The sequence below is a fragment of the Salvelinus alpinus genome, chromosome 1 (genome assembly GCF_045679555.1).
Source record: "Salvelinus alpinus chromosome 1, SLU_Salpinus.1, whole genome shotgun sequence".
Lineage (NCBI taxonomy): Eukaryota > Metazoa > Chordata > Actinopteri > Salmoniformes > Salmonidae > Salvelinus > Salvelinus alpinus.
In genome coordinates, this window is record NC_092086.1 from 50,348,080 (window position 1) to 50,375,960 (window position 27,881).

The 27,881-nt window shown below is 45.0% G+C and overlaps 1 protein-coding gene across 1 annotated transcript in view; it reads left to right on the forward strand.

Annotated features, from left to right (window-relative positions):
- Nucleotides 1–5,082: 5,082 nt before the first annotated feature.
- LOC139579137 (rho GTPase-activating protein 23-like) overlaps nt 5,083–27,881 on the forward strand; it is a 102,052-nt gene continuing 79,253 nt past the window's right edge. Inside the window, exon 1 of the mRNA XM_071407505.1 lies at nt 5,083–5,514. Within this exon, the coding sequence (XP_071263606.1) occupies nt 5,506–5,514 (9 nt within the window). The 5' untranslated portion in view covers nt 5,083–5,505. The remainder of the gene's footprint in view (nt 5,515–27,881) is intronic.

The following is a 27,881-nucleotide window of genomic DNA, read 5'->3' on the forward strand; positions in this document are numbered from 1 at the left end:
CAAAAGTTTGGACACACCGACTCATTCAAGTGTTTTTCTTTATTTTTACTATTTTCTACATTGTAGAATAATAAAAAACTATGAAATAACACATATGGAATCATGTAGTAACCAAAAAAGTGTTAAACAAATGAAAATATATTTTAGGTTTGAGATTCTTGAAAGTAGCCACCCTTTGCCTTGATGACAGCTTTGCACACTCTTGGCATTCTCTCAACCAGCTTCACCTGGAATGCTTTTCCAACAGTCTTGAAGGAGTTCCCACATATGCTGAGCACTTGTTGGCTGCTTTTCCATTGCGGTCCAACTCATCCCAAACCATCTCAATTGGGTTCAGGTCGGCTGATTGTGTAGGCCAGGTCATCTGATGCAGCACTCCTTCACTCTCCTTCTTGGTCAAATAATCCTTACACAGTGTGTTGGGTCATTGTCCTGTTGAAAAACAAATGATAGGTCCACTAAGCACAAACCTGATGGGATGGCGTATCGCTGCAGAATGCTGTGGTAGCCATGCTGGTTAAGTGTGCCTTGCATTCTAAATAAATCACAGACAGTGTCACCAGCAAAGCACCCCCACAACATCACACCTCCTCCTCCATGCTTCACGGTGGGAACCACACATGCGGAGACCATCCGTTCACCTACTCTGCGTCTCAAAAGACACGGCGGTTTGAACGAAAAATCTCAAATTTGGACTCATCAGACCAAAGGACAGATTGTGTCCTTTGCTTGTGTTTCTTGGCCCAAGCAAGTATCTTCTTCTTTAGTAGTGGTTTCTTTGCAGCAATTCGACCATGAAGCCCTTATTCACGCAGTCTCCTCTGAACAGTTGATGTTGAGATGTGTCTGTTACTAGAACTCTGTGAAGCATTTATTTGGGCTGCAATCTGAGGTGCAGTTAACTCTAATGAACTTATTCTCTGCAGCAGAGGTAACTCTGGGTCTTCCTTTCCTGTGGCGGTCCTCATGAGAGCCAGTTTCATCATAGCGCTTGATGGGTTTTGCAACTGCACTTGGAAAAAAACTTTGGAAGTTCTTGAAAATTCCGTGATTGACTGACCATGTCTTAAAGTAATGATGGACTGTCACTTCTCTTTGCTTATTTGAGCTGTTCTTACCATGATATGGACTTGGTATTTTACCAAATAGGGCTATCTTTTGTATACCACCCGTATTGCAATTGTCTCAGAACAGGGCAGCACGGCTGGCCCTTGGATGTACACAGAGGGCTAATTTTAATAATATGCATGTCAATCTGGCTCAAAGTGGAGGAGAGATTGACTTCATCCCTACTTGTATTTGTGAGAGGTATTGACATGTTGAATGCACCGAGCTGTCTGTTTGAACTACTGGCCCACAGCTCAGACACCCATGCATACCCCACAAGACATGCCACACGAGGTCTCTTCACAGTCCCCAAGTCCAGAACAGACTATGGAAGGCACACATTACTACATAGATCCATGACTACATAGAACTCTATTCCACATCAAGTAACTCATGCAAGCAGTAAAATTTGATTTAAAAGACAGATTTAAAAAAATTATGGAACAACGGGGAATGTGAAGCAACACAAACATATGCACAGACATGCATACACACACACAATAACATACGCACTATACACACATGGATTTGGTACTGTAGATATGTGGTAGTGGTGGAGTAGGGGCCTGAGGGCACACAGTGTGTTGTGAAATCTGTGAATGTATTGTAATGTTTTAAAAATTGTATTATCTGCCTTGGTGTTGCTGGACCCCAGGAAGAGTAGCTGCTGCCTTGGCAGGAACTAATGGGGAACCATAATAAATACAAATACCTTGTCACAACACAACTGATTGGCTCAAATGCATTAAGAAGGAAAGAAATTCCACAAATTAACAAAGGCACACCTGTTAATTGAAATGCATTCCAGGTGACTACCTCATGAAGCTTGTTGAGAGAATGCTAAGAGTGTACAAAGTTGTCATCAAGGCAAAGGGTGGCTACTTTAAAGTCTCAAATCTTAAATATATTTTGATTTGTTTAACACTTTTTTGGTTACTACATGATTCCATATGTGTTATTTCATAGTTTTGATGTCTTCACTAAATAGTACAAATAAAGAAAAACACTTGAAAGAGTAGGTGTGTCCAAACTTTTGACTGGTACTGTATGTAAATGTGATATGTAAATGTGAAAGCCGTGGTATATGTGACTGTATACCACGGGTATGACAAAACATACCACATTCATTTTTTATAAATGTGCACAAATTTCTAAAAACCTGTTTTTGATTTGTCATTATGGGGTATTGTGTGTAGATTGATGAGGGGGTGGGGAAACGATTTAATCAATTTTAGAAGAAGTCTGTAATGTAACAAAATGTGGAAAAATTCAAGTAGAGTTCAAATTCAGGTATAGGCCTAGCATGACAATGGCACTCAAGATGATAATACCATATTTTGATACATTTCAAATGCAATATTAAACCAGAATGTATATTCAAATACTGCAGAAATTCGGTAGATCGGGCGTTTTATGTCAATAGCCGGAATTATAGGCCCATATAAAAACAACTGAGTTCAACCTTCACCACCTAGACAGGCCTAATGCAATACCCGAAGTGTCCAGTAGGTGTCACGCTCTACTCAGATAATACATAGCCATACATCAAAGCAAATGTACTGTAGATTGAATCAGATAATTATTCCATAATAATACTGCGTCTTTTAGAGCCAATTGAAAACTATGAGTATGTCAAAGAGGTCTAGGAAGACCAAAATTCCCCTGCTCTGATGCCATATGTTTCTACTGTATTCCATCTATTGATTAGTGGTAACATTATGGCTTAATGGCATTGGTGCTTCTAATTTCAGAATTTGAACACAATCATAACATAATTATAACTCTTGTTGAATATAGGCAATATTATCTTGGTTGTCTAATTGTATCCATCTATTCAACAGATGATGATGACCGTCAGAAATCACCCCACACGACTGATAGCGCCTGAGTCTCTGGAATCTTCATCCCTACTTTTACACTAGGTCAATTCGTTTAAAGACTGGGTTATTGCATATTGAGGGGGTATAATACATTTCCATTTGATTATAATCTTGGCTATTTATGATTTTTTTTCTGGATGGTTTGCCCCCCTGCCTGCAGCACCCTTGTCTCCCTCTAAAAATACATTATCAGCTTTAAGCCCAATAAATGCACTTTCTTTTTGCCCTGGTGCCCCCCTCTACCTCCTTCAGCCACTACTAAAGTTTCTCCCTGACATGTCCATGCCCAGCCAGCCCCTCTCTGTCAAATATTCTGCATTCCACCGCTGATAATATAATCTACTACTCTCACTGCAACAATACCCCTGCTGTTCTATCTTAGAAAGGCTATGGTACTCTCTCTCGCTCTCTCTCGCGCTCTCTCTCGCGCTCTCTCTCGCGCTCTCTCTCTCTCTCTCTCTCTCTCTCTCTCTCTCTCTCTCTCTCTCTCTCTCTCTCTCTCTCTCTCTCTCTCTCTCTCTCTCTCTCTCTCTCTCTCTCTCTCTCTCTCTCTCTCTCTCTCTCTCTCTCTCTCTCTCTCTCTCTCTCTCTCTCTCTCTCTCTCTCTCTCTCTCTCTCTCTCTCTCTCTCTCTCTCTCTCTCTCTCTCAAACAGGAATATTAGAATGACAAGATCAAATGAAATTGCGGCTCTCCAAGCACTGTAGACGTTGTTCATTAGGATAAAGAAGGTGGAGAGAGAGGTGCATTACTGACAATCCAGCCTCCCGTACAAAGACAAATAACCAAGACCAATAGAAAGCAGTATCTATCACACAGTAACCCAGGCAGCATGTCACAGCTATGTTATGTGTCAGTTGAATCAGAATAAGCCAGAACAGGTGCTGTTTTGTTTTTCAGATGTGGACAGACCGCTGCTTACCAGATTAGCCCATGGTGTTTTTATGTGTAGGATGATGGAGTAGGCTATACATGTGTTTTATGCAGTGTTGTGGCTAATATACAACATGGAGAGTTTTTCATACAAACTGATTGAATGATGGTATGTATGCATGGTATGATCACAATGGCCCCCATGGCATTTCTCCACTATGGCACCTGTAACCTCTCATAACCCTTTAGGAAGTCTAATGAGAGAGAGAGAACTTTTGTGAGTGTAATGTTTACTGTACATTTTTTATTGTTTATTATCTCTTTCACTTGCTTTGGAAATGTAGACATGTTTCCCATGACAAATAAAGCCCTTTGAATTGGAAGGAGAGAGAGAGAGGGGTGGGGGAGACAGAGGGATATAGCAGCAAGGGGGAGAGGAGGAGGAAGTAATAATAAAATAGAGGAGAGGGAAGGGTAGGGAGATAGACAGAGCAGAGAAAGAAAAAGAAGTGGAGAAGAAAGGAGAGAGAGTGTTGTGTTTAAGTTTAGCCATAGCCTTCAGTGAGTTGTTCAGTTCCTGTTGTGGAGGGGAGGGAGTTTCCCTCAGTACAGGCTGAGAGAGGAGGGAAACTATAGAAGATGTGTTTGTCCTGACTGACCAAGAATGCCCAGGCCTCGCGTGTGTGTGTCTGTCTTTACATGCTTGTGTATATTCACATGTACTGTAGGTAGATATAAACAGTTGACCCATACTCCCTCTCAGTGTGTGGCACTGCATCACTAAATATTTATTCAAGTGAGGGAAGAACCATGAAAAACATGCATTCCTTAAAGGGCACAGGGATCCATATAATCACACTACCAGGACTACATGTCCCAACATGCTCCCCCCTTGCAGGGGGTCATAAATCCTGCCAATGGTTTTGTACCAGGAGACCTCTGGTTGGTGTATTCTATGGCAACTGAGGTTTTCAGAGAGGCATTAGCTGGACAGCTGGCAGAGAGTCCCTCAGACCTCTACCGGGGGTCACATGGTCTGGCCCGACCAACCCCTTTCCTCACTCCTCTCTCACCCCCTCCTTCCTACTCTCTCATTTGCTCATTCTGGCTCTGTGTTGCTTCAGCGAGAGGGGAGGGGAGATGGGAAGGAGGAGGGATGTGGAGAGAAAGAGGAGCGAAGTGGAGAGAAAGAGGAGGGAGGAAAGAGGAGGAGGGGGGCAGCAACAGAGGGGGAGTCGAGTCAAGTGAAAGAGAGAGAGAGAGAGCGGGAGTCATCTCTCTCTGTGTAATTCTGCTATCCGTGAGAGAGGTGAAGATTCCACACACGCCCAGTTTCCCCCCGCAGCTCCACGGAAACAAGCAGGAGAACGACAGAAGACAGGAAGAACAAGAGCGGAGCGACTGGCGGTATAAACACAGGCTGTCAGAGCCACAGAGAGGAGGGAGAAGGAGTGAGGTATAGACAGGGAGAATCATGCCTCTCCAGAGATTCGCAGCCGCCGGCTGCTTGGCTGCCTTGCCTATTTGAGGAGAGGAGGATCGCAGTTGGGAATACTGAGCCAAGAACGCCGAAGGGGAGCCAAGGAAACGCCGGTGATTCTGTACCATGAGCAAGAACAGGAGGAGGGAGGAGGCTCGCTGAAAACATGGACCAGGTGAGGAGAGGAAGAGAGGAGAAAGGAGGAGTAGAGGGACAGGGAAACGCCGCGTAGTACCTACGCACACCATAAACATACCTTACACACACTAAACACACAGTAGACCCTCTGATTCATTCATAACATCCACCACCCCAGCTATTTCCCTCCCAACACCCCCGGCCCCCGGGCAAAAACAAACAGCACAGCATGCTTCTTCTCCTCCGCCGCTACTAACGTATCTGATCCCCCCTTCTACTGCTGCCTGTCCCGGTCAGGCTGAGGGGCGGTGTGGTGCCGTGCCGGGGGAGGGAGCCATCGGGTGTGCCTGTCGTCAAACAGCCACCACCAGCAACCAGGCCTCTGGAGGGTTGACAATACCATTCAATACTATGTATTTTCTCCCAGATTTGAACTGTGATCAACAATACACAGGAGAGAGATTACTTGCTTTGGCAATGTAAACGTATGTTTCCCATGCCAATAAAGCCCTTTGGATGAATTGGAGGGAGAGAGACAGGGGTGTGGTTTAGCAGGCATATTTGATGATGAACCCTCTTAACCAGATCCCTGTAATTAGCACCGTGTCACATTATCAGTTAGCATGGAGGGGATTGCAACGCTAATCAGGGCTTTACTATGGTTGTGTGCTTCACTGAGTGTGTAACCCTAACCCATTGACTTTAAGAAGGGTGTCACGGTGAGGACGCCTTGCGACAGGGCTCTCCGACGAGGATGCTCAGACAGAGAAGAGTTCAGAGTAGAAGGATAGACATGAGCAAACGTTCTGTCTGAGCTATCCAACCAGGACCACAAGTTCACTCACAAAAAGTTAATTCACCGGTGTGTACTTGTTTTCCTATGTTATCAGGACCCCCAAGTCCTAACAATTCACCCGAATGTCCTAAAAATGTAGAAAAACCATAACTTTTTTGAAAAGTCAGGACTTTTTTCAGGTCCTGAATTTGTTCAAATGCTATTTTAAGCTTAAGGGTTACGTTTAGGGGCTAGGGTTAGGGGAAATATGATTTTTAATGGTCAAACATTTTGACACACCAAAAAGTCCTACAATTTCACGAAAGCAAAGCTGTGTGTGTGTGTGTGTGTATCATGTATGAGGGGGTCATTCATAGAAACAAATTCTAGTAATTCTTTCTATGGGGTCATCATGGTACAGTCATGGTCTGTGACGGTGTGTTTCTATGGCAGTTTGTATGCCATCAGCCTTATACGTGTCAGTGCATCACCTGTTCCTGTGCTCTCTCCACTTGTTTGCCTTCTACTCCATAGGGATGCTGTGATAATGAGACATAGGGAGAAACCACTACAGTATTCTATAGGATAGCATAATACAATGTGTGGCTGTGTAATTATTGGTGTCCAATGTCTCCATTTCAATGTTGCAAATGTCTAGATGTGTGTGCAAACATATATTTAAGAAATAAGGCCAGGGGGGTGTTGTATATGTCCAATATACCACGGCTAAGGGCTGTTCCTTTTGCACGACGCAACGCGGAGTGCCTGGATACAGCCCTTAGCCATGGTATATTGGCCATATACCACAAACACCAGAGGAGCCTTAGTGCTATTATAAACTGGTTAGCAACGTAATTAGAGCAGTGGTATACGTGGTATATGGTCTGATATACCATGGCTTTCAGCCAATCAGCATTCAGGGCTCACACCACCCAGTGTATAAAAGTCCGTAAATACATGTTTGTAGGACACATGTCATATACACTGAGTGTACAAAACATTATCAACACTTGCTCTTTCCATGACCTAGACCAGGTGAAAGCTATGATCCCTTGTTGATGTCACTTGTTAAATCCACTTCAATCAGTGTAGATGAAGGGGAGGAGACGGGTTAAAGAAGGATTTCTAAGCCATGAGACAATTGAGACATGGATTGTGTATGTGTGCCATTCAGAGGGTGAATGGGCAAGACAAAATATTTAAGTGCCTTTGAACGGGGTATGGTAGTAGGTGCAAGGCGCACCGGTTTGTGTCGAGAACTGCAACGCTGCTGGGAAGCATTGGAGTCAACATGACCCAGCATCCCTGTGCGACGCTTTTCGACACCTTGTAGAGTCCATGCCCCGAAAAATTGAGGCTGTTCTGAGGGCGAAGGGGGTGAGGGGTGCAACTCAATATTAGGAAGGTGTTCTTAATGTTTGGTACACTCAGTATTTATGTAGGCTAGATCTGTGATACTATCTTCTCTGCTGGCATTCACACATTCTGTGGTGTTTACATGAGCTGTCATCAGTTTTCATCCACGCCGTAATGACCTGAGAGTGGATGGAGTAGTAGAGATCAGGGAAAGGGCCATCTATGACCCAGCCTTTACCTTTGCCATCAGGTAGCCTCCATCACCCCATTAGGGCTTACAGTATAGTCACCTCATACACTTCTATGGCCCTGTCCAGTTGGGGCCTGTGCTTGGCTGAGGTTGATGAGACTGATGTTAGACTGGACTCTGTAGTCTGGTTGTATCTGATGTCAGGCTGAACTCTTTAGTCTGGTTGTATCTGATGTTAGGCTGAACTCTGTAGTCTGGTTGTATCTGATGTTAGACTGGACTCTGTAGTCTGGTTGTATCTGATGTTAGGCTGGACTCTAGTCTGGTTGTATCTGATGTTAGGCTGGACTCTGTAGTCTGGCTGTATCTGATGTTAGACTGGACTCTGTAGTCTGGCTGTATCTGATGTTAGGCTGGACTCTGTAGTCTGGCTGTATCTGATCTTAGACTGGACTCTGTAGTCTGGCTGTATCTGATGTTAGGCTGGACTCTGTAGTCTGGCTGTATCTGATGTTAGGCTGGACTCTGTAGTCTGGTTGTATCTGATGTTAGACTGGACTCTGTAGTCTGGTTGTATCTGATGTTAGGCTGGACTCTGTAGTCTGGCTGTATCTGATGTTAGGCTGGGCTCTGTAGTCTGGTTGTATCTGATGTTAAACTGGACTCTGTCTCTGTTATATGTGTTGTCTGGCTGGAGGCAGCCCAGGGATGCAGCAGACTAGCTGCTAGGACCTGAAAGAGTGATGAATGAGTAGGAAGAGAGGAGAGCTGTCTGGGGGACGGCAAGGAGCACAGGCACGAGTCCCTTCTCTTCTCTCCCCCAGACAGTGTATCCCCTGGTCATTGATTACCTCATACCCCATTCTACCCCGAGGTGGTGTGTTTGTGGTTGTAAACAACACGTTTTAGGGGGCTACTCCTCACACCCTCAGGACAGGGTGAATGATTCATAAGGACCACGGGGGGGACAACTGCTCTGCGTTTCAAATGGCACCCTAGTCCCTATATAGTGCACTACTTTTGACCCAAACCCGTTGGGCCCTGGTTAAAAGTAGTGCACTATAAAGGGAATAGGGTTCCATTTGGGATGCAACCATGGTGTACTTTCCATGCCCATCCTGTAAGTCTGCCAAGGTGACGCTAGCCCCCCACTCTAGTAGAGGTGACATCATCACTGCCAGCCAGCATCCGTCTGTGTGCGCACGAGAATCTGATTTCATTGTGTGTGTGTGTGTGCTCCATTTGTTAGCCTAGTTTCTCATTTCAGAGATTGGCTGGGGCAATCACACAGTGTGCTTCTGTACTGTGTCCCACGCAGCCAGAGGGAGCTTCTCGTTTTGGGGTCATACCACTGTACATGTACAACAACAGAGCTTACTACTACAGTGTTTGCATCAGTGGCTGGGGGTAGCTTACACTACCTCAGTGCAGCAAACAGGAAACAATACTATTTATAGTATGCTGACATGACATGGCTTTGGTGCAGAGCTCGGCTCTGATGTCATTGTCATGGATAGTCTGTTTTTTTAATGTTATTCAATTCTATGGAAATTGTCATTTTTATTTCTACATTCTATTTGTACTTGTGATGGGCTGTCTCTTCAGTTGCATGGGTGTGGACTCTTTGAGGTGACATTGGACATTAGAGTTTCCAGAGGAGTCATTTGATCTCGCCGATGGTTGTTTCTGCTTCAAAGTTGGGGAACACGTCTCCTGATGACATCGGACCCTTAAAAGAGGAGGAACATCTGAGAAGCTGTTTGTCAGTATAAACAGCAGCATTATGGCAATATAAACAAACAACGTGTGTTTACTATAGAGACTTAGTGGAATGACATGTATGCAAAGTCACATTACTGTGGTCTCTCTGTTTCTCTCTCACACACACACACACACACATTTCCATGAGTGAGTTATAAGGAGAGTAGCGGCCCACAGAGGGACAGGAAGAGGCTGGTTATATAAGGAGTGTGTGTGAACAGATCAAGGACAGGCAACAGTGAAGGGCTAGTGCAACACTCCTCCCTCCCCCGCAGGAGGAGACCTATCTGTGTTTGTTTTTACCAGAGAGCAGAGGCCACACAGGGCACTTTAACGCATATCTCCTCGGTAAGTGTGTGTGTCTGTATGTACAGTGCCTTGCAAAAGTATTCACCCCCCCTTGGTGTTTTTCCTATTTTGTTGCATTACAACCTGTAATTTAAATTGATTTTAATTTGGATTTCATGTAATGGACATACACAAAATAAAAATAAACTTGTTTAAAAAAAAATTCAACATTAAAAACGGAAAAGTGGTGTGCGCATATGTATTCACCCCCTTTGCTATGAATCCCCTAAATAAGATCTGGTGCAACCAATTACCTTCAGAAGTCACATAATTAGTTAAATAAAGTCCACCTGTGTGAAATATCTGTCACATGATCTTAGTATATATACATGTTCTGAAAGACCCCAGAGTCTGCAACACCACAAAGCAAGGGGCACCACCAAGCAAGGGGCACCATGAAGACCAAGGAGCTCTCCAAACAGGTCAGGGACAAAGTTGTGGAGAAGTACAGATCAGGGTTGGGTTATAAAAAAAGATCAGAAACTTTGAACATCCCACGGAGCACCATTAAATCCATTATTAAAGGGCCCCCCACCAAAACTCACGGACCAGGCAAGGAGGACAATAATCACAGAGGCAACAAAGAGACCAAAGATAACCATGAAGGAACTGCAAAGCTCCACAGCGGAGATTGGAGTATCTGTCCATAGGACCACTTTAAGCCGTGCACTCCACAGAGCTGGGCTTTACGGAAGAGTGGCCAGAAAAAAAGCCATTGCTTAAAGAAAAAAAAAGCAAACACGTTTGGTGTTCGCCAAAAGGCATGTGGGAGACTCCCCAAACATATGGAAGAAGGTACTCTGGTCAGATGAGACTAAAATGTATATTTTTGGTCATCAAGGAAAACGCTGAGTCTGGCGCAAACCCAACACCTCTCATTACCCCAAGAACACCATCATGCTGTGGGGATGTTTTTCATCGGCGGGAACTGAGAAACTGGTCAGAATTGAAGGAATGATGGATGGCGCTAAATACAGGGAAATTCTTGAGGGAAACCTGTTTCAGTTTCCCAGAGATTTGAGACTGGGACGGAGGTTCACCTTCCAGCAGGACAATGACCCTAAGCAACACTCGAGTGGTTTAAGGGGAAACGTTAAAATGTCTTGGAATGGCCTAGTCAAAGCCCAGACCTCAATCCAATTGAGAATCTGTGGTATGACTTAAAGATTGCTGTACACCAGCGGAACCCATCCACCTTGAAGGAGCTGGAGCAGTTTTGCCTTGAATAATGGGAAAAAATCCCAGTGGTTAGATGTGCCAAGCTTATAGAGACATACCCCAAGAGACTTGCAGCTGTAATTGCTGCAAAAGGTTTCTCTACAAAGTATTGACTTTGGGAGGGTGAATAGTTAGTTATGCACGCTTAAGTTCTGTTTTTTTGTTTTATTTCTTGTTTGTTTCACAATAGAAATATTTTGCGTCTTCAAAGTGGTAGGCAAGTTGTGTAAATCAAATGATACAAACCCCCCAAAAATCAATTTTAATTCAAGGTTGTAAGGCAACAAAATAGGAACAATGCCAAGGGGGTGAATAGTTTCGCAAGCCGCTGTATGCATGTGTGTAAAGTGTGCTCTCTTTACTCTGCACGCTCTGCACTGAGAATGAGAACCCTGCCTGGGGGCACGCGGCCGCACAGCCAGACCCACTGCAATGCACCATGGGTAGGGAGAACCAGGCAGGCAGGCCAATCAATAGTCATTTAGGGAGACCTCAGTGAACCCTGTGGGCTCTGATCAGCTCCGCTCCGGTCTGATCAGGGCTGTGGCTGTGCATGTCAATCCCAGCTCAACCTGCCCTCAGAGCTGGAGCTGGTTGATGCTGCTCACAGGCTGGGTCAGGCTGGGGGGAGGTCAAAGGGGAAAGTTTACAATGGGTCTTTGGGGGAAATGGGGAGGGCATGGGCAAAAGACCAAGGGTTTCTGTGTAGTGCGCCTATAGAATGAGTCATATGAAATATATATGTCTGCGTAGGTACACTACATGGCCAAAAGTATGTGAACACCTGCTAGTCGAACATCTCATTCCAAAATTATGGGCATTAATATAGAGTTGAACCCCCCCCCCCCCCCCCCCTTTGCTGCTATAACAGCCTCCACTCTTATGGGAAGGCTTTCCACTAGATGTTGGAATATTGCAGCGGGGAGTTGCATCCATTCACTCACAAGACCATTAGTGAGGTCGGGCACAGATGTTGGGCAATTAGGCGTTGCCCGTAGTTGGTGTTCCAATTCATCCCAAAAGTGTTAGATGGGGTTGAGGTCAGGGCTCTGTGCAGGCCAGTCAAGTTCTTCTACACCAATCTCGACAAACCATTTCTGTATGTACCTCGCTTTGTGCACAGGGGCATTGTCATGCTGAAACAGGAAAGGGCGTTCCTCAAAGTTGGAAGCACAGAATCATCTAGAATGTCATTGTATGCTGTAGCGTTAAGATTTCCCTTCACTGGAACTAAGGGGCCTAGCCCGAACCATGGAAAACAGCCCCAGACCATTATTCCTCCTCCACCAAACTTTACAGTTGACACTATGCATTGGAGCAGGTAGCAATCTCCTGGCATCTGCCAAACCGAGATTCGTCCGTCAGACTGCCAGATGGTGGGATGTGATTCATCACTCCAGAGAATGTGTTTCCACTGCTCCAATGGTGGCGAGCTTTACACCACTCCAGCCGACGCTTGGTGTTGTGCATGGTGATCTTATGCTTGTGTGCGGCTGCTCGGCCATGGAAACCCATTTCATGAAGCTCCCGAGGCAGTGTGGTGTGTGGAGTGTTGCAACCGCAGACAGACGATGAACTGACTTGTTGGAAAGGTGGCATCCTATGTCAGTGCCACGTTGAAAGTCACTGAGCTCCTCAGTAAGGCCTTTTTACTGCCAATGTTTGTCTATGGAGATTGCATGGCGGTGTGCTCGATTTTATACACGGGTGTGGCTGAAATAGCCGAATCCACTCATTTGAAGGGGTGTCCACATACTTTTGACCAGGTCGTGTGTGTGTGTATGTATGTACAGTTGGAAGTCAAAAATGTACATACACTTAGGTTGGAGTCATTAAAACTAGTTTTTCAACCACTCCACAAAATTATTGTTAACAAACTAGTTTTGGCAAGACGGTTAGGACATCTACTTTGTGCATGACACAAGTAATTTTTCCAACAATTGTTTACAGACAGATTATTTCACATAATTCACTGTATCACAATTCCAGTGGGTCAGAAGTTTACATCCACTAAGTTGACTGTGCCTTTAAACAGCTTGGAAAATTCCAGAAAATTATGTCATGGCTTTAGAAGCTTCTGATAGGCTAATTGACATCATTTGAGTCAATTGGAGGTGTACCTGTGGATATATTTCAAGGCCTACCTTCAAACTCAGTGCCCCTTTGCTTGACATCATGGGGAAATCAAAAGAAATCAGCCAAGACCTCAGAAAAAAAAATTTGTAGACCTCCACAAGTCTGGTTCATCCTTGGGAGCAATTTTCAAACACCTGAAGGTACCACGTTCATCTGTACAAACAATAGTACGCAAGTATAAACCCCATGGAACCACGCAGCCGTCATACCGCTCAGGAAGCGTGAAGCACGGGGGTGGCAGTATCATGTTGTGGGGGTGCTTTGCTGCAGGAGGGACTGGTGCACTTCACAAAATAGATGGCATCATGAGGCAGGAAAATTATGTGGATATATTGAAGCATCATCAAGACATCAGTCAGGAAGTTAAAGCTTTGTCGCGAATGGGTCTTCCAAATTGGACAATGACCCAAAGCATACTTCCAAAGTTGTGGCAAAATGGCTTAAGGACAACAAAGTTAAGGTATTGGAGTGGCCATCATAAAGCCCTGACCTCAATCCCATAGAAAATGTGTGGGCAGAACTGAAAAAGTGTGTGCGAGCAAGGAGGCCTACAAACCTGACTCAGTTACACCAGGTCTGTCAGGAGGAATGGGCCACAATTCACCCAACTTATTGTGGGAAGCTTGTGGAAGGCTACCCAAAACATTTGACCCAAGTGAAACAATTTAAGGGCAATGCTACCCAATAATAATTGAGTGTTGTAAACTTCTGACCCACTGGGAATGTGATGAAATAAATAAAAGCTGAAATAAATAGTTCTCTCAACTATTCTTCTGACATTTCATATTCTAAAAATAAAGTGGTGATCCTAACTGACCTAAGACAGGGCATTTTTACTAGGATTAAAATGTCAGGAATTGTGAAAAACTGAGTTGAAATGTATTTGGCTAAGGTGTATGTAAACTTCCGACTTCAACTGTATGTATGTATGTATGTATGAGCCAGTTGCAGACACTCCTAATATGTCCTGTACATACTGTATGTCCTGTACAGAGCCTCAGTCTTGTTTATAAGATGGTGTGGGTCTTCATACATTACATTCTATGTAAGTACAGATAGATAGAGAATGGGGCTAGGATGTAGGGATGGAGTTCCCTCCTGGCCCCTGTACTGTTATTGCTGTGCCACTGTGGATATACTAAGGCGGCATCCCAAATACCACCCTATTCTCTACAGAGTGGAGTACTTTTGACCAGGGTCCATCGGGCTCTGGTCAAATGTAGTGCCCTATATAGGAAGTAGGGTGCCATTTGGGATGCGCACCTAGCTCTGTGTTTACTCCTCTGTCTGTACACCACTCCCTGGAGGCCTGCTCTTAGACACAAGGTGACACGTGTGTGTCCCTCTGTGTGTGTGTGTCCCTCTGTGTGTGTGTGTGTGTGTGTGTCCCTCTGTGTGTGTGTGTGTCCCTCTGTGTGTGTGTGTGTCCCTCTGTGTGTGTGTGTGTCCCTCTGTGTGTGTGTGTGTCCCTCTGTGTGTGTGTGTGTCCCTCTGTGTGTGTGTGTGTCCCTCTGTGTGTGTGTGTGTCCCTCTGTGTGTGTGTGTGTCCCTCTGTGTGTGTGTGTGTCCCTCTGTGTGTGTGTGTGTCCCTCTGTGTGTGTGTGTGTCCCTCTGTGTGTGTGTGTGTCCCTCTGTGTGTGTGTGTGTCCCTCTGTGTGTGTGTGTGTGTGTGTCCCTCTGTGTGTGTGTGTGTGTGTGTGTCCCTCTGTGTGTGTGTGTGTCCCTGTGTGTGTGTGTTTGTCTGTGTGTGTGTGTGTGTGTGTGTGTCCCTCTGTGTGTGTGTGTGTGTGTCCCTCTGTGTGTGTGTGTGTGTGTCCCTCTGTGTGTGTGTGTGTGTGTCCCTCTGTGTGTGTGTGTGTGTGTGTCCCTCTGTGTGTGTGTGTGTGTGTGTCCCTCTGTGTGTGTGTGTGTGTGTGTGTGTCCCTCTGTGTGTGTGTGTGTGTGTCCCTCTGTGTGTGTGTGTGTCCCTCTGTGTGTGTGTGTGTCCCTCGTGTGTGTGTGTGTGTCCCTCTGTGTGTGTGTGTGTGTCCCTCTGTGTGTGTGTGTGTGTCCCTCTGTGTGTGTGTGTGTGTGTGTCCCTCTGTGTGTGTGTGTGTGTGTGTCCCTCTGTGTGTGTGTGTGTGTGTGTCCCTCTGTGTGTGTGTGTGTGTGTGTCCCTCTGTGTGTGTGTGTGTGTGTGTCCCTCTGTGTGTGTGTGTGTGTGTGTCCCTCTGTGTGTGTGTGTGTGTGTGTCCCTCTGTGTGTGTGTGTGTGTGTCCCTCTGTGTGTGTGTGTGTGTGTGTCCCTCTGTGTGTGTGTGTGTGTGTGTCCCTCTGTGTGTGTGTGTGTGTGTGTCCCTCTGTGTGTGTGTGTGTGTGTGTCCCTCTGTGTGTGTGTGTGTGTGTGTCCCTCTGTGTGTGTGTGTGTGTGTGTCCCTCTGTGTGTGTGTGTGTGTGTGTCCCTCTGTGTGTGTGTGTGTGTGTGTCCCTCTGTGTGTGTGTGTGTGTGTGTCCCTCTGTGTGTGTGTGTGTGTGTGTCCCTCTGTGTGTGTGTGTGTGTGTGTCCCTCTGTGTGTGTGTGTGTGTGTGTGTCCCTCTGTGTGTGTGTGTGTGTGTGTCCCTCTGTGTGTGTGTGTGTGTGTCCCTCTGTGTGTGTGTGTGTGTGTGCCCTCTGTGTGTGTGTGTGTCCCTCTGTGTGTGTGTGTGTCCCTCTGTGTGTGTGTGTGTGTGTCCCTCTGTGTGTGTGTGTGTGTGTCCCTCTGTGTGTGTGTGTGTGTGTCCCTCTGTGTGTGTGTGTGTGTGTCCCTCTGTGTGTGTGTGTGTGTCCCTCTGTGTGTGTGTGTGTGTCCCTCTGTGTGTGTGTGTGTGTCCCTCTGTGTGTGTGTGTGTGTCCCTCTGTGTGTGTGTGTGTGTCCCTCTGTGTGTGTGTGTGTGTCCCTCTGTGTGTGTGTGTGTGTGTGTCCCTCTGTGTGTGTGTGTGTGTGTCCCTCTGTGTGTGTGTGTGTGTGTCCCTCTGTGTGTGTGTGTGTGTGTCCCTCTGTGTGTGTGTGTGTGTGTCCCTCTGTGTGTGTGTGTGTGTGTCCCTCTGTGTGTGTGTGTGTGTGTCCCTCTGTGTGTGTGTGTGTGTCCCTCTGTGTGTGTGTGTGTGTGTCCCTCTGTGTGTGTGTGTGTGTGTCCCTCTGTGTGTGTGTGTGTGTGTCCCTCTGTGTGTGTGTGTGTGTGTCCCTCTGTGTGTGTGTGTGTGTGTCCCTCTGTGTGTGTGTGTGTGTGTCCCTCTGTGTGTGTGTGTGTGTGTCCCTCTGTGTGTGTGTGTGTGTGTCCCTCTGTGTGTGTGTGTGTGTGTCCCTCTGTGTGTGTGTGTGTGTGTCCCTCTGTGTGTGTGTGTGTGTGTCCCTCTGTGTGTGTGTGTGTGTGTCCCTCTGTGTGTGTGTGTGTGTGTCCCTCTGTGTGTGTGTGTGTGTGTCCCTCTGTGTGTGTGTGTGTGTGTCCCTCTGTGTGTGTGTGTGTGTCCCTCTGTGTGTGTGTGTGTGTCCCTCTGTGTGTGTGTGTGTGTCCCTCTGTGTGTGTGTGTGTGTCCCTCTGTGTGTGTGTGTGTGTCCCTCTGTGTGTGTGTGTGTGTCCCTCTGTGTGTGTGTGTGTGTCCCTCTGTGTGTGTGTGTGTGTGTCCCTCTGTGTGTGTGTGTGTGTCCCTCTGTGTGTGTGTGTGTGTCCCTCTGTGTGTGTGTGTGTGTCCCTCTGTGTGTGTGTGTGTGTCCCTCTGTGTGTGTGTGTGTGTCCCTCTGTGTGTGTGTGTGTCCCTCTGTGTGTGTGTGTGTCCCTCTGTGTGTGTGTGTGTCCCTCTGTGTGTGTGTGTATCCCTCTGTGTGTGTGTGTGTGTCCCTCTGTGTGTGTGTGTGTCCCTCTGTGTGTGTGTGTGTCCCTCTGTGTGTGTGTGTGTCCCTCTGTGTGTGTGTGTGTCCCTCTGTGTGTGTGTGTGTCCCTCTGTGTGTGTGTGTGTCCCTCTGTGTGTGTGTGTGTCCCTCTGTGTGTGTGTGTCCCTCTGTGTGTGTGTGTGTCCCTCTGTGTGTGTGTGTGTCCCTCTGTGTGTGTGTGTGTCCCTCTGTGTGTGTGTGTGTCCCTCTGTGTGTGTGTGTCCCTCTGTGTGTGTGTGTCCCTCTGTGTGTGTGTGTCCCTCTGTGTGTGTGTGTCCCTCTGTGTGTGTGTGTCCCTCTGTGTGTGTGTGTGTCCCTCTGTGTGTGTGTGTCCCTCTGTGTGTGTGTGTGTTTCTGTCTTTATGTGTGCTGTGGCTCTCTGCCAAAGTTCTGGCAGATTGTTTTGTCTGTTTCCCATAGATGGAATGCAGTCAGCTAGGACCCAGGCGTTCGGAGTGAAAGGGGTGAGATTGGGGGAGAGAAGACAAGAGTGGGTAGTTATAAAAAGATAATAAGAGAGAGCGAAAGGGAGAGAGAGCAAGATAAAGGGAGGGAATGAGTGTGTGTGTTCCACAGTGGAACAGGTGGTCTAATCTACAGACAGCCCTACCAGGCACCCCCCTGTCCCTCCTCACCCACCCTCCAATCTCTGCAGTTTTAAGAATTTCTCACTTCTCCTTTTGGGCCATAGAGAGAGATGAGCGCTGTTACTGTTCTGGAGTGTGTGTTTTTATAACGAAGATATACATTGTGTATAGGCCTAATGCCTATTTGTATGCGTGTGTGTCTTAACCACAAATAACACTGTCCTCAAGTCACCCTCACATACACCACACTGTACTAGCATCTAAAAGTTCTCCCTCACTTGCAAACATTTGAACTATTGACTAAACAACATCTGCAAGCATTCCCCCCCACACACAAACAAACATGTACTCATCCACATAGAGAAGACTATTCTGAGATACAACTGCATTCGTCTGTCTTGTCGTGGGGAGAGAGATGAGAAACAGAGAGATAAGAGGTGGACACACACACACACACAGCTGTTCCGGAGTGTAACCTGCCTGGCTCTCCAGATCACACTAAGACTAAGTCCTCATGGAACATGTATGGAACATCCTCACAGGGATGTCTGTATTAATTCCAGGTGGCTGTTGGGGGATGAAAGATGAGCTGACGGTGAAACCAGCGCTTGTCAGGCGACGCTTTTCGCCAGTCATGTAGGGCCTGGGCTGAGAGAGAAACCACACGACCAACAGCATTGGACACTTTATGGAACACAAAGCCTTCACTATCTCATCCTGGAATATCCAAGGCCAGAGGTCATCTGCCTTTGGCCTAAAGAGCAGGAACCTGGACTTTATCAAATAAATCAGAAATACAGACATTGTCATCCTACAAGAAACATGGTATAGAGGAGACAGACCCACTGGTTGCCCTGCCCTCTAGGTTACAAAGAGCTGGTAGTCCCATCTACCAAACTGCCAGGTGTGAAACAGGGAAGGGACTTAGGTCTGTTCTATACCAAATTAGCATACCAGCTAAGTCACTCTATTAAATTAATCAAAACAGGAACATTTTACATTTGGCTAGAAATTCAAAAGGAAATTATCTTAACAGATACAAATGTTCTCCTGTGTGCTACCTATATCCCCCACTAGAATCCCCATGCTTTAATTAAGACAGCTTCTCCATCCTGGAGGGTGAAATCAATCATTTCCAGGCCCAGGGACATGTACATGTCTGTGGCAATCTAAATGCCAGAACCTGACACCATCAGCACAATCAATCAATCAATAAATCTAAATTTGATTTATAAAGCCCTTTTTGACATCCGCCGATGTCAAAGTGGTATACAGAAACCCATCCTAAAACCCCAAACAGCAAACAATGCAGATGTACAGTTGAAGTCGGAAGTTTAGCCAAATACATTTACATTTAAACTTTTGTTTTACAATTCCTGACTTTTAATCCTAGTATAAATTCCCTGTCTTAGGTCAGTTAGTTTTCCTCCCTCGTGATGCCATCTATTTTGTGAAGTGCACCAGTCCCTCCTGCAGCAAAGCACCCCCACAACATGATGCTGCCAACCCTGGTTCTTCACGGTTGGGATAGTGTTCTTTGGCTTGCATGCCTCCCCCTTTTCCTCCAAACATAACGATGGTCATTATGGCCAAACAGTTCTATTTTTGTTTCATCCGACCAGAGGACATTTCTCCAAATAGTACGATCTTTGTCCCCATGTGCAGTTGCAAACCGTAGTCTGGCTTTTTTTTTGTGGTTTTGGAGCAGTGGCTTCTTCCTTGCTGAGTGGCTTTTCAGGTTATGTCGATATAGGACTCGTTTTACTGTGGATATAGATACTTTTGTACATGTTTTCTCCAACATCTTCACAAGGTCCATTGCTGTTGTTCTAGGATTGATTTGCACTTTTCGCACCAAAGTACGTTCATCTCTAGGAGACAGAATGCGTCTCCTTCCTGAGCGGTATGACGGCTGCGTGGTCCCATGGTGTTTATACTTTTGTACTATTGTTTGTACAGATGAACGTGGTACCTTCAGGCACTTGGGAATTGCTCCCAAGGATGAACCAAACATGCTATAATTTATGGGAATTTTCCAATTTGTTTAAAGGCACAGTCAAGTTAGTGTATGTAAACTTCTGACCCACTGGAATTGTGATACAGTGAGTTAAGTGAAATAATCTGTCTGTAAACAATTGTTGGAAAAATTACTTGTGTCATCCACAAAGTAGATGTCTTAACCGACTTGCCAAAACTATAGTTTGTTAACAAGAAACTTGTGGAGTGGTTGAAAAACAAGTTAATGACTCCAACCTAAGTGTTTGTAATCTTCCGACTTCAACTGTAGAAGCACGGTGGCTAGGAAAAACACCCTAGAAAGGCAGGAACCTAGGAAGAAACCAAGCGAGGAACCAGGTTCTGAGGGGTGGCCAGTCCTCTTCTGGCTGTGCCGGGTGGAGATTGTAACAGTACATGGCGAAGATGTTCAAACGTTCAAAGATGGCCAGCAGGGTCAAATAATAATAATCACAGTGGTTGTAGAGGGTGCAACAGGTCAGCACCTCAGGAGTAAATGTCAGTTGGCTTTTCATAGCCGATCATTCACGGTTAGACAGCAGGTACATTAGAGAGAGTCGAAAACAGCAGGTACGGGACAAGTTAGTACGTCCGGTGAGCAGGTCAGGGTTCCATAGCCGCAGTCAAAAAATTTGAAACTGGAGTAGCAGCACGACCAGGTGGAGGAGCAAGGAGTCATCAGGCCAGGTAGTGTTAAGGCATGGTCCTAGGGCTCAGGTCCTCCGAGAAAAGAGAGAAAGAGAGCATGGATACATTTTTCTGCATAATTTTTGGACAGAAAATGTCAGATTTTTGCAATATTACGTAGATGGAAAAAAGCTGTCCTTGAAACAGTCTTGATATATATTCGTCGAGAGAGATCAGTGTCCAGAGTAACGCCGAGGTCCTTCAGTTTTATTTGAGATGACTGTACAACCATCAAGATTAATTGTCAGATCCAACAGAAGATCTCTTGGTTCTTGGGACCTAGAACTAGCATCTCTGTTTTGTCTGAGTTTAAAAGTAAAACATTTACTCTGGGTTCGCGCCCAGGCTCTGTCGCAGCCGGCCGCGACTGGGAGGTCCGTGGGGCGACGCACAATTGGCCTAGCATCGTCCGGGTTAGGGAGGGTTTGGCCGGTAGGGATATCCTTGTCTCATCGCGCACCAGCGACTCCTGTGGCGGGCCGGGCGCAGTGCACGCTAACCAAGGTCGCCAGGTGCACGGTGTTTCCTCCGACACATTGGTGCGGCTGGCTTCCGGGTGGATGCACGCTGTGTTAAGAAGCAGTGCGGCTTGGTTGGGTTGTGTTTCGGAGGACGCATGGCTTTCGACCTTCGTCTCTCCCGAGTCCGTACGGGAGTTGTAGCGATGAGACAAGATAGTAACTACTAACAATTGGATACCACGAAATTGGGGAGAAAAAGGGGGGGGGTAAAAAAATATAAAAAGTAAAACATTTGCTGCCATCCACTTCCTTATGTCTGAAACACAGGCTTCCAGGGAGGACAATTGTGAGGCTTCACCATGTTTCATCTAAATGTACAGCTGTGTATCATCCGCATAGCAGTGAAAGTTAACATTATGTTTCTGAATGACATCACCAAGAGGTAAAATATATAGTGAAAACAATAGTGGTCCTAAAACTAACCTTGAGGAACACCGAAATGTACAGTTGATTTGTCAGAGAACAAACCATCCACAGAGACAAACTGATATCTTTCCCGCTGGTTAAGATCTAAACCAGGCCAGAACTTGTCCGTGTACACCAATTTGGGTTTCCAATCGCTCCAAAATAATGTGGTGATCGATGGTATCAAAAGCAGCACTAAGGTCTAGGAGCACGAGGACAGGTGCAGAGCCTTGGTCTGACGCCATTAAAAGGTCATTTACCACAAGTGCAGTCTCAGTGCTATGATGAGGTCTAAAACCATACTGAAGTGTTTCACATACATTGTTTGTCTTCAGGAAGGCAGTGAGTTGCAGTGCAACAGCTTTTTTTTTGTTTTAATTGAGAGGAATGGGAGACTCTATATAAGCCAATAGTTTTTTATATTTTCTTTGTCAAGGTTTGGCTTTTTCAACAGAGGCTTTATTACTGCCACTTTTAGTGAGTTTGGTACACATCCGGTGGATAGGGAGCCGTTTATTATGTTCAACATAGGAGGGCCAAGCACAGGTAGCAGCTCTTTCAGTAGTTTAGTTGGAATAGGGTCCAGTATGCAGCTTGAAGGTTTAGAGGCCATGACTATTTTCATCAATGTATCAAGAGATAGTGTTAAAAAACTTGTCTCCCTTGATCCTAGGTCCTGGCAGTGTTGTGCAGACTCAGGACAACTGAGCTTTGGAGAAATACAAAGATTTAAAGAGGAGTCCGTAATTTGCTTTCTAAGGATCATGATCTTTTCATCAAAGAAGTTCATGAATTTATCACTGCTGAAGTGAAAGCCATCCTCTTGGGGAATGCTGCTTTTTAGTTAGCTTTGCGACAGTATCAAAAAATAAACTTTGGATTGTTCTTATTCTCCTCAATTAAGTTGGAAAAATTATGATCGAGCAGCAGTGAGGGCTCTTCGATATTGCATGGTACTGTCTTTCCAAGCTAGTCGGAAGACTTCCAGTTTGGTGTAGCGCCATTTCTGTTCCAATTTTCTGGAAGCTTGCATCAGGGCTCAGGTATTTTCTGTATACCAGGGAGCTAGTATCTTATGACAAATGTTTTTTGTTTTTAGGGGTGCGACTGCATTTAGGGTATTACGCAAGGTTAAATTTAGTTCCTCAGTTAGGGGGTTAACTGTTTTTTGTACTCTGATGTCCTTGGGTAGGTGGAGGGAGTCTGGAAGGGCATCTAGGACTCTTTGGGTTGTCCGAGAATTTATAGCACAGCTTTTGATGGTCCTTGGTTGGGGTCTGAGCAGATTATTTGTTGCGATTGCAAACATAATAAAATGGTGGTCCGATAGTCCAGGATTATGAGGAAAAACATTAAGATCCACAATATTTATTCCACGGGACAAAACTAGGCCCAGAGTATGACTGTGGCAGTGAGTAGGTCCGGAGACATGTTGGACAAAACCCACTGAGTCGATGATGGCTCCGAAAGCCTTTTGGAGTGGGTCTATGGACTTTTCCATGTGAATATTAAAGTCACCAAAAATGTGAATGTTATCTGCCATGACTACAAGGTCCGATAGGAATTCAGGGAACCCAGTGAGGAATGATGTATAACGGCCCAGGGGGCCTGTAAACAGTAGCTATAAAAAGTGATTGAGTAGGCTGCATAGATTTCATGACTAGAATTTCAAAAGATGAAAACACTGTCATCTTTTTTGGGGTAAATTGAAATTTGCTGTCGTAAACATTAGCAACAACTCCGCCTTTGCGGGATGCATGGAAAATATGGTCACTAGTGTAAACTGGAGGAGAGGCCTCATTTAACACGGTAAATTAATCAGGCTTAAACCATGTTTCAGTCAGGCCAATCACATCAAGATTATGATCAGTGATTAGTTCATTGACTATAACTGCCTTGGAGGTGAGGGATCTAACATTAAGTAGCCCTATTTTGAGATGTGAAATATCACAATCTTTTTCAATAATGACAGGAATGGAGGAGGTCTTTATTCCAGTGAGATTGTTGAGAACACCGCCATGTTTAGTTTTGCCCAACCTAGATCGAGGCACAGACACGGTCTCAATGGGGATAGCTGAGCTGACTACACTGACTGTGCTAGTGGCAGACTCCACTAAGCTGGCAGGCTGGCTCTCTCATTGTGGAGCTAGAGGAGTTAGAGCCCTGTCTGTCCATAGATAAGAGGAGAGCACCCCTCCAGCAAGGATGGAGTCTGTCACTCCTCAGCAGGCCAGGCTTGGTCCTGTTTGTGGGTGAGTCCCAGAAAGAGGGACAATTATCTACAAATTCTATCTTTTGGGAGGGGCAGAAAACAGTTTTCAACCAGCGATTGAGTTGTGAGACTCTGCTGTAGAGCTCATCACTCCCCCTAACTGGGAGCGGGCCAGAGACAATTACTCGGTGCCGACACATCTTTCTAGCTGATTTACACGCTAAAGCTGTTGTGCTTGGTGACCTCTGACTGTTTCATCCTAACATTGTTGGTGCCGACGTGGATAACAATATCACTATACTCTCTACACTCGCCATTTTTAGCCTTAGCCAGCCCCATATTCAGATAAGCCTTAACGTCGGTAGCTCTGCCCCCTGGTAAACAGTGTATGATCGCTGGATGATTCTTTTTAAGTCTAATACTGCGGGTAATGGAGTCGCCAATGACTAGGGTTTTCAATTTGTCAGAGCTAATGGTGGGAGGCTTCAGTGTCTCAGACCCCATAACGGGAGGAGGAGAGACCAGAGAAGGCTCGGCCTCTGACTTCGACTCGTTGCTTAATGGGGAAAACCGGTTGAAAGTTTGTCGGGCTGAATGAGTGACACCGGTTGAGCATTCCTACAGCATTTCCTTCTAGAAGCCATGAGAAAATTGTCCGGCTGCTGGGACTGTGCGAGGGGATTTATACTACTATCTGTACTTACTGGTGGCACAGACGCTGTTTCATTCTTTCCTACACTGAAATTACCCTTGCCTAATGATTGCGTCTGAAGCTGGGCTTGCAACACGGCTATCCTCACCATAAGGCGATAGTTCTCCAGTATATTATGAGTACAGCGACTGCAATTAGAAGGCATCATGTTAATGTTACTACTTAGCTTCGACTGGTGGAACCATGTCCAGATAAAGCATCTGGGGTGAAAAAGTTGAATGAAAAAAGTTGAGCAAGGGGAAGAAAATATATATAAAACGGTAATTAAAAAGTATAAACCGTAAAGTTGGCAGGTAGCAAAGTAACGTTAGCAACAAACCGCACAGCAGCACATAAACAAGTCCATAAGTTGTGACTGGAAGGGGGGACAAACACCTGCCTAGAGGTGACAGCATTCCCTCCCCCATATGCCCCCCAAGGCACAACTATGACAACATAACCAACAAAAACGGGTCACAACTCCTGCAGCTCTGTCACATGCTGGGTATGTACATAGTCAATGGTAGGCTTCGAGGGGACTCCTATGGTAGGTACACCTATAGCTCATCTCTTGGCAGTAGTACTGTAGACTACTTTATCACTGACCTCAACCCAGAGTCTCTCAGAGCTTTCAGTCAGCCCACTGACTCCCCTATCAGAACACAGCAAAATCAGTCTACTTGAACAGAGCAATACTCAATCATGAGGCATCTAAGCCAAAGGAACTGAGTAATATTAAGAAATGCTATAGATGGAAGGAATGCAGTGTGAAAACCTACCAACAAACAATTAGGCAACAACAAATTCAATCACTTTTAGACAACTTCCTGGACAAAACGTTACACTGTAATAGTGAAGGTGTAAACTTGGCAGTAGAAAATCTTAACAGTATATTTGACCTCTCAGCTTCCCTATCAAATCTAAACATTTCAAACAGAAAACCGAAGAAAATTAACAATGACAAATGGTTTGATGAAGAATGCAAAAACCTAAGAAAGAAATTGAGAAACCTGTCCAACCAAAAACATAGAGACCCAGAAAACCTGAGTCTACGCCTTCACTATGGTGAATCACTAAAACAATACGGGAAAAGAAGGAACAGCAAGTCAGATATCAGCTCAATGTAATTGGAGAATCCATAGACTAACCACTTCTGGGAAAATTGGAAAACACTAAACACAAAGAATTATCTATCCAAAATGGAGATGTATGGGTAAACCACTTCTCCAATCTTTTTGGCTCTATAACATGATCAAATCTTAGAATCAACTATAAAAGACTACCAGAACCCACTTGATTCTCCAATTACCTTGAATGAACTACAGGACAAAATAAAAACCCTCAAAACCAAAAAGGCCTGTGGTGTTGATATCCTCAATGAAATGATAAAATATATACAAACAAATTTCAATTGGCTATACTAAAACTCTTTAACATCCTCCTTAGCTCTGGCATCTTCCCCAATATTTGGAACCAAGTACTGATCACCCCAATCCACAAAAGTGCAGACAAATTTGACCCCAGTAACTACGGTGGGATATGCGTCAACAGCAACCTTGGGAAAACCCTCTGCATTATCATTAACAGACTCGTACATTTCCTCAGTGAAAACAATGTACTGAGCAAATGTCAAATTGGCTTTGTACCAAATTATCGTACGACAGACAACTTATTCACCCTGCACACCCTAATTGGCAAACAAAACAAACAAACCAAAACAAAGGCAAAGTCTTCTCATGCTTTGTTGATTTCAAAAAAGCCTTAGACTCAATTTGGCATAAGGGTCTTATACAAATTGATGGAGAGTGGTGTTTTGGGAAAAACATTCGATATTATAAAATCCATGTACACCAGGGGTTCTTAAAAAAATTTCAGCCTGGGACCCAGATTAGAAATGTGTTTTCCTGGGACCCAAGTTTAGGAAAATATGCAACTATATGTAAATACCGGTATATTTCATTGCCCTTATGCCTAAAGCAAATGCAATATAGACAAAAACAAATAACAATGAAATTAAATATTAATGTAAATATTAATGTTTATTTTCCCCCATTAAAAACACTTACTGTTACGATATTGTGTCTAGATGTAGGTGAAGGAGTCAAGCGCAGGAGAGCAGATGTCCGAGTAGCATTTTTTTAATAGGCAAGTCCACAAAAACATATAGGTCAGGTACAATACCAAAATAAACGCTCTCGACAAAAGAGAAACCAGTTACTCACGGAAGGAGGAAAAAACAACGCTCCTAGAACTATTATACACACTCGGTATAATACTTGAAAATAAACAAGCAACATAACACGAATAATCCCACACAAACCTAAGCAAGCAACAGGGGTAATTATACACACAGAAATTAAAGCAAATGAAACCAGGTGTGAAAGAACCCAAGACAAAACTAACGGAAAAAGAAAAAGGATCGTTGATGGCTAGTAGGCCGGCGACGCCGACCGCCGAGCACCGCCCGAACAGGGAGAGGAACCACCTTCGGTGGAAGTCGTGACACTTACATATCTGTCTAGGTTGGAACTATTGCTGTTGAAAATACAATACATATTTTTTATTCTGAACTAGAATAAACTGATTTATCACATCACACAGATGTAGACCAGAAAACACACACACAGTCCTAATGAGAGGTGTGTGGCTGGTTGAAGTTTTCAATAAGCATGTCTATTCTGGGCTCTGCTTTTGACAGTACAACACTGAGGTCATACTCAGCAATGAGACCGTTTCTCTACTTGTTTTTTAAGTAGGCCAGAGTTGAGAACCCTGACTCGCATAGGTATGTGGTGCCAAACTGGATCAGAACATCTGCTGCTTTCTCAGTCAGGCACACTCGCGCAGCTTCCTGCTGTAGATGAGCAACCCAGAACTGTGTGTGTTTGCCTCAAAAAGCATCTTGTTTTAATCAGTTTATTCCATTTAAGAATAACAATTATTACTTGTATTTTAACAGCAACAGTTCCAACCTAGACTAGTTTTCAACAATAATTTCTACAGTAAGATGTACAGTAGCCATGATAATTTTTCATCTTCATCTGTACTGTTACTAAGGGTTAACACCATCAGTAACTAGCTAGCTTGCTTTGGCGAATGTTAGCCATTAGCTGTGTAACGTTACAAGGCCAGGGGATTGTTTGAAAGAGAAACTCACATCTACTACTATGAGAGTTAGTACTCCCTTATTTCTGCTTATCATCGCCTGTTATAAATTTACAACAATGCCTTTCTAGCTGACTTACTTTACCACTGTCGAAGCATTCTGCCCTGTTCTGAAAGAACTCCCTGGGTTTACCGTCATGCTGTGTGTTTGGTCAGGACGTGTCGTTTTATTTATTTGTTCATTTTGAGAGACTCATTACTAACATTAAGCACTTCCCCGCACAAAACACATTGTGGGCGCTCCTCGTTATTTCTCAAAGTTTGTATGAAAGCGAGAGAAACTCATCCCTGTATTTGCGTTTTATGACAATTGAGCTCAGTCAGAACTTGGGACTAGCATGAGTTCATTTGATGATAGCGGTGAGTGATGGGGAGTGGGAATGACAAAAGTCAGTGGCTGACAGGGCATGCTCTGCTGCTGAACGGCAGCGCTGCATCGTGTGTCGC